Source organism: Mustela lutreola, chromosome 16 (genome assembly GCF_030435805.1).
Source record: "Mustela lutreola isolate mMusLut2 chromosome 16, mMusLut2.pri, whole genome shotgun sequence".
In the NCBI taxonomy this organism is placed as follows: domain Eukaryota; kingdom Metazoa; phylum Chordata; class Mammalia; order Carnivora; family Mustelidae; genus Mustela; species Mustela lutreola.
In genome coordinates this window covers 50,283,865-50,290,917 of record NC_081305.1, presented here as the reverse complement: position 1 = coordinate 50,290,917, position 7,053 = coordinate 50,283,865, and the positions used below count along the sequence as shown (strand labels likewise).

The 7,053-nt window shown below is 53.8% G+C and overlaps 1 protein-coding gene across 2 annotated transcripts; it reads left to right on the top strand.

Moving 5' to 3' along the window:
• The first annotated feature begins 1,957 nt into the window (after positions 1 to 1,957).
• LOC131818877 (leukocyte immunoglobulin-like receptor subfamily A member 5) lies at positions 1,958 to 6,849 on the top strand. 2 transcript variants are annotated; one of them, XR_009348955.1, is made up of 8 exons: positions 1,958 to 2,225; positions 2,381 to 2,416; positions 2,598 to 2,885; positions 3,027 to 3,329; positions 4,067 to 4,369; positions 4,634 to 4,748; positions 5,887 to 5,937; positions 6,080 to 6,099. XR_009348955.1 is itself a non-coding variant. In XM_059153650.1 (7 exons), exons 1-7 carry the CDS (start codon positions 2,084 to 2,086, stop codon positions 6,214 to 6,216), a joined length of 1,260 nt encoding a protein of 419 aa, XP_059009633.1. In that variant the 5' UTR covers positions 1,971 to 2,083; the 3' UTR covers positions 6,217 to 6,849. The 2 variants fall into 2 exon arrangements, 1 of the variants encoding a protein (XP_059009633.1); XM_059153650.1 differs by lacking the exon at positions 4,634 to 4,748 and having other exon boundaries at positions 1,971 to 2,225; positions 6,080 to 6,849.
• Positions 6,850 to 7,053: the final 204 nt, after the last annotated feature.

The window sequence follows — 7,053 nt, the reverse complement described above, 5'->3', positions numbered from 1 at the left end:
CTCCACCATGAGATATGGAAACACAGATTTTATGGACACTTCCATGAACACCAGTACCTGCCTGTTTTGTCTCCATCTGTAAAACTAATATGGCATATTTACTATTGGCCAATGCGACTGTTGCCTGACACCCTCCTCACTGCTTTCCTTCTGGAACTCACAGTACCCAGTGTCCTTCCTGTTCCCCAGATATCTGCAGGCTTTCATTTCAGTCTGTTTTGTACCCCACAAAGCATCCTCAGAATTGTATTCCAGTTTCATGTTCTGCTCTTTAGCTGTGTCTTCTCACAGATGAAACAAATACTTGCATTCTGTTGTATCAAAGATTTATTTATTTATTTATTTTTATTATGTCCAGTTAGCCAATATATAGTACTACATGTTGGCTAAGTTATTATTATTATTATTTTTTACCTCCAGAGTATTTGACTAATTCATTTCCAATTTCTATATTTTTCCACAATATAATTTATTAATTCAAAAATCCAATGTTCACTTTTTCAGTATTTCATGTGCTTAAAGGAAAATGAGTTTCCCATATTCTGGCTGTTCCACTGGACTATGATTGACGACTCTGCACACCGTTTTCCATAGCACTCTTTATCACATTGGTCCACTCTCTGATGTCCATTCCTGTTGGACACTCACATCCCACACTCTTGAGTTCCAGACATAGTTGCTCCCAGAGCTGTCCTGAAGCTCAGGACTGTAAGGAATAGATGGTCACAGCTCCAATTACCCCCTGGCATCCATCTTCCAGCTTAGAAATGGAGCTTGGATGTGTCTGACAGGGATGGCTCCCATGGGAGCCACATACTCATACACGGGCAAGACACCACTGGGGGTGGTGCACTGGATGGAACCATTCCACACACACACACACACACACACACACACACGCACAGAGGATGCGGCTCAGTGTTGACCTCTGGGCTGGGTCAGTGGGCATAGACATGTCAGTGCCCACTCCACACAAAGTGGAAGGGTCACTACTTCCACAGTCAGCCAGAAACTGGATGCCCTTCCTGCCTGTAAAGACCTGGCTACCCACCTGACCTCAGAGAGGCAGAAATCAAATTTGACTACCCCCAACTTGACCCCAGGCACTGGTGGTCACTCAGTTTGGGCCTCTGTTCTATTGAAGTCCCCAAATTCCAGAAATGTTTGTTTCTCTTTTCTGAAATAGGCTGTTGTCAATAATTTCAGAAACATGAGTAGCTTTTCTGAGTGCTAACAGCTCATGGTGTCTCTTGAGAGATGCATCACAGGTCCACCTTCACTGTGGGATCTGACACATGGACCTCTTTGGTCTTAACCACACCCCTCTTAATCAGGTCAGGAATCTAACAAGATTCATCCCATCCACATTCCAGGTCCCACTGACCCCCACAACCACTCTGAGAGTGGGGTTCAGGACAGCAGGCTACAGACCAGGTCACTGTGCTCAAGATCACCTGGGCAGTGGACACTGGAGTAGTAATGGCATGAGAATCAGCTCTGTCTCCCATATCAGAACACTCACCCAAATATTGTTCCCTACAGCTTACAGGCAAGACACCAGGGTGGGGAGCACGACTCTGCCCCTGCAGCAAGAGGCGCCGAGGAGCCAGGACAAACTCACACAGGCCTGTGCCCATAAATGGGGTGTGGACCATGTCACAGGAAAATAGAGAAGTCCTTGGAGGCTGTGACAAAAAGGAAGCCCACACTCTGGGGCCAGGAGAGGGGCCGTGCTTCCTTCCCTAATTGCCCGTTTTTCTCCTCTTGGCTCATTGCCACCGTGACTGTGACCTGGGCCATTCAGAGACATCACGCGCATGTCTGTGCTGACATGAGCTCCCCAGCACAGCAGGAGCCCATGTTCCCTGCAGCGTCTCTGAGTCTGGGGACCCGTCCATGGTGAGGACCAAGGGTTGTGGGGATGAAGGAGACCCATGAGGGAGGCTCTGGGAGGGAAGGACCTTCCCTGGTCCCCTCACCTGGAGGGTGAGGTCCCCCTGCTGCACTGTCCTAGACACCACAGCCAGTCTAGGCCTGGGGAGGGCCGTTCCCCTTCCTATGAGGCTGCTGATGTGACAACTGTATGACAGGCAGGACTGGCCTCTGTGTGGCCACGCCCTGTGTGTTTGTCTGTCCTGTGGTCACAGTAGGCCCTCCGTCTGCAGAGCCACAACCAGAGAAAGGAGACACCATGACACCCACCCTTACGGCCCTGTTCTGTTTCGGTGAGATCTGAGGAGGGGAGGGGACGCCCTAGTCTGGGAGGGACCTGCCCCACAGACAGGTCATGGTCTCTTGGAGACTCCAAGCACAGGAGGCTCATGGGGAGGGGGGATCTGCTAGGATTTGGGGCAAACCTCTCACAGGGACTCTCTTCCAGGGCTGAGTATGAGCCCCCAGACCCAAGTGCAGACAGGTGAGTCTGTCCCCAGGGGCCCCAATCCCACCTCCTCACTGGGGACAGGGGTCACCCACCAGGAAGTGGGGGATGGAGACCAACAGCTCTGGGCTGACAGAGTGGGATGTCTTGGGGTTTTGTGCTGAGCTGGGACCTGGGAGTGCGGAAGGTCTGAGTCCCAGCCTCTGTTTCCTTCCAGGCACCCACCCCAAACCCACCATCTGGGCTGAGCCAGGCTCTATGATGCCCTGGGGGACACCTGTGACCATCTGGTGTCAGGGGAGCCTGAAGGCCCAGGAGTATCGCCTGGGTAAAGATGGGGACTCATGGAATTGGGACTCACAGAAGCCACTGGAGCCCGGGGACAAGGCCAAGTTCTCCATCACACACATGACAGATGTATATGCAGGAAGATACCGCTGTGACTATCTCAGTCCAACTGGCTGGTCAGAGCCCAGTGACACCCTGGAGCTGGTGGTGGTAACGGGTGCGAGCCCACTCAGAGTCCCAGACTCAGACTCTACCCTCAGGAAGGGGGACCTCTCAGGGGTCTCCCTTACACAGCCCAGCCTGGGGATAATGTGAGGGTCTGAGCCCCATTTAACACCACTCTCTCCTCCTCTCCCAGGATCCCAGGACCAACCCACCCTCTCAGCCCTGCCCAGCCCTGTTGTGACCTTAGGAGGGAACGTGACCCTCCAGTGTACCTCATGGATGGGAATCCACAGGTTCATCCTGATGAAGGAAGGAGAGCGCCAGCCCTCCTGGACCCTGGTCTCCCAGGCAGCCCCTGGTGGGGGGACCCAGGCCCTGTTCCCTGTGGGCCCTGTGACCCCCAACCACAGGTGGAGGTTCAGATGCTATGGCTATTACAGCAACACCCCCCAGGTGTGGTCGTACCCCAGTGACCCCCTGGAGCTGCTGGTCTCAGGTGAGAAAGTCTGACTATTGCCCCATATGTGTTTTGAGGAGCCAGACAGTTAACAGGGACTATGCTCCCAGGGAGCCCCAATGAGAGGGTGGGTGAGGGGACCATGAGGATTCACAGGTCAGCATCACTAAGGTTGATGGACAGTGAGACCCGGGGGTCAGAACAGGAGAAGGGGAGGCCCGGGGAGACTCAGCCCCTGCTATCCATGGCTCATCTCTCCCAGGTGTGTTGGGGAAGCCCTCCCTTCTGACCCAGCAGGACACTGTTGTGACCTCTGGACAGAACCTGAGTCTCCAGTGTTGCTCTGATGTTGGCTACAACAGATTCGCTCTGTCCAAGGAAGGGGCACCTGACCCTCCCTGGCAGCTTGGCCGGCAGACCCAGGCTGGACTCTCTGGGACAGACTTCACCCTGGGCCCTGTGAGACCCTCCCACGGGGGCCGGTACACATGCTATGGTGGACATACCCTCTCCTCTGAGTGGTCGGCCCCCAGTGACCCCCTGGACATCCTACTGGCAGGTGAAGGCTCACAGCATCAGTCAGGACCCCAGATTTTGCACAGGTCCTACCAGGGGACCCCCAAGTGGTGGTGGCCAGGACCAAGGCTGTGGGGTCCCCAGGGAGAGAAAGACAGAGAGAGAGACAGGGGATGGGATGGCACAGACTTGGAGGACACAGACAGATGCACTTCAGAACAAGGACTGGACAGCCCCTCACCTGCCCTTCCTCTCTCTAGGACAACTGCCTTTCACACCCTCCCTCTCAGTGCAGCCAGGACCCACGGTGGCCCCAGGAGAGAATGTGACCCTTCTTTGTCAGTCACGGAGCTCTGTGGACACTTTCCTTCTGTCCAAGGAGGGGGCAGCCGATCCCCCGCTGCGTCTAAGATCACAGTACCGAGCTGGGCAGCACCAGACTGAATTCTACATGAGTTCTGTGACCTCAGCCCAAGAGGGGACCTACAGGTGCTACGGCTCTGCCAACACCTCCCCCTACCTCTTGTCACAGCCCAGTGACCCCCTGGAGCTGCTTGTCTCAGGTGAGCGGCCCTGACCCTGTCCTGTCTGAGCTCTGTCAGCTCAGGACACACGTCTCAGGAAAGCCTGACACAATAACAAACATGGGTTTCAAGGGGTCTCCACAGAGGAGGGTCCTGCCCTGGAGAGTTTGGGAAGATCCACAGTATGCACCCGGGTCCCCCACCTTCAGTCTCAGCAGAGTAAGGAGTAGGGGCTGCATGGGGGGTGAGTGAGGACAATGGTGAGTGGACAGCGCCTCCTACTCACCTCCTGTCCTTCCATAGCTGAATCCAATCCGCGGTGTCAGCCCGACGGTACAGTGTCCAGAACAGAAACCTCCACACCTGCAGACACTGCTCGGCTGCCCCTGTGCTCATCTGGGGGCCTCCATGCTCCTTGGTGAGCACCTGACCTGGGAGTGTCAATCCAGGCTCACAGGAGTCCCCAGGGAGGCTGCACCCCATGTCCATATGCAGCTGGTGACCACTCTGCGTTGTGTGTGGACGCTGGTCCAGTGTCCCTGTGTCTGCTTCTCACACCTTCTAGAGCAGCACCTGCAGATGATGACAAAGGGAACTCAGGTGACAGGGACGCCAGACTCAGAAACCAGTCCTCCTTCTCCTGTGTGCATTGGGTCAGACTGGATTCACAGGGTCCTTGTGGGGCACAAGCTCTGGGCAATCCAGGGTCTTAGCGCATTTTCAATCAGTCACATTTATTTTTTTTTGTTCATTTATTTATTTGTTTATTTACTTATGTAGCTCTTCTTCCCATCTCCATCCACACTGCATGCAGGCAATAACTGGGTGTTCCTCTGACCCAGTAACTGACTGTGACCTTCCATGGATACATATTTATATGTCTGTTGTAAATAGGCGCCCACAGATCTCTCTCCCTCTCTCTGTGTGAGTGTGTGTGTGTATGTCTAGCACTGTGGTATCTGTAAGTATTTGAAAAATGAATTAATGAACATAACCAAGGAGGAATACTGCAGGTACAGAATGAAGTGCAGACCCTGAAGGAAGGGAGCTGGTTGACATGGAGGGACAGGAACCCGACCCCAGACATGGGCCCCTCTCTTCTCCTGACAGTCAGGAGCCCCTGGATCCAGCCCCTCGTCCTTGGACGCTGCTGGGACCTCGGCTACTGAATAAGTGGGAACTGTCATCTGCAGGGACATGAGCCCAGGAGGTCTTGTGTCCCAGACAGAACAGAGAACATGCAAGGACATGATGATTTCTGTGCTGGGAGGCCATTTTTCTCTGCAACCCTGAGCTGGTGGGGCACAGCCAGAATCTATTCTGAGTGACTCAGAAGCAGAGTCTGAAATCAAAGAGAACAAGGAGGCTGAAGGAATCCAGTGAGGAGAGCAGAGGAAAGCCAAGGCACCTGCCTTGGGCTCAGGAGAGCAGAGAAGGGTTAGTTCAGGAACTGTACAAAAACCACATAGTGACAGGTTGAGGGATAAAGGCACAGAGCAGAGGACAGGCAAGACAGGGGTCTCTAGCTCCTTCCATCTGCTTCCATCTTCCTGCAGAAGCAGCTGGCACCGTGAGCCCACCCCAAAACAACTCAGACCCCAGCAGTGGTGAGTAGGAGAAAATCCCAGTGATGGGGCTTGTATGGAGGGGGTGTCCTGTCTGGGAAAGCAGGTCCCCTGGGTGGATATGCAGGATATGGATGATTTGGGTCCTCTCTGCCCTCTGCAATCTCTCTGTCCTCATTCCTAGCCTCAGACTCCAGAGATTACATGGTGGAGAATCTGACCCGCATGGGCGTAGCTGTCTTGATCCTGGTGGTCCTCGGGATTCTGCTGCTAGAGGCTCAGCACAGCCAGAGAAGGACTCCAGACTCAGCCAGGAGCTAAACACAAGGGGGAGCAATGCCACCATTCCATGTGGCAGAGCTGTGGGCATGCATCCCAGGTGCCCAGAGGGATCTGGAGGAAAGCCTGCAGCTCACCCTCTCTGATCTGTCTGCTGACAACATCGAGGGGGAGCATGGTTCAAGTGCAGGAGGTGCACCTGGGCTGCTCCCTGTCCTAGACTCGTCCCTCGTGCTCTGTGGTGCTTTCCCTCCTGCATTGTTGGACATCCTGGCTTTCCCCTCCTTCCTCATCCCTGTGAGTTGAGGGTTCGTAACATGAGGCAGGGCTGGTTCATACCTTCCTACAGCGGCAGCTCTGGTCCAGCTTCGTGGGATACATTTTCCTTCACTTTCCATTTCCCTTTTCCCTATTGTCCACTATTGTCCTCCATTCCTCAGCCAAAACCACAGACTCTGTTTTCATAAGTAAATAAGTGGGTGAAAATCAGGTCAACTTTGGAACAGATGAATCCAAAACCATTCCCTGAACCCTCTCTGGACTCACAGAGCTCTTCTGTCCTCATGTGGCGACACCTGGTGGAATCTTCCAGCAACACCATCATTTTGAGTGAGCTCAAGGGCCTTTGAGGTGTAGCCAGGTGGAATACTCCAAGGAATAAATGGGTTTTCCTTTGTTGTTGTTGTTGTGATTTGAGCGACTTAGAGTTTCATTCTGTGAGGCACCTGCCTTGGGCTCAGGTCATGATCCCAGGGTCCTGGGATGGAGTCTTGTGTTGCAGGATGCCTGCTCAGTGGGGAATCTGCTTCTCTCTCTGTCCCTCCTTCCCATTTGTGTTGGCTCTCTGTCCCCCTCTCTCTGTTTCTGTCTCTCTCTCAA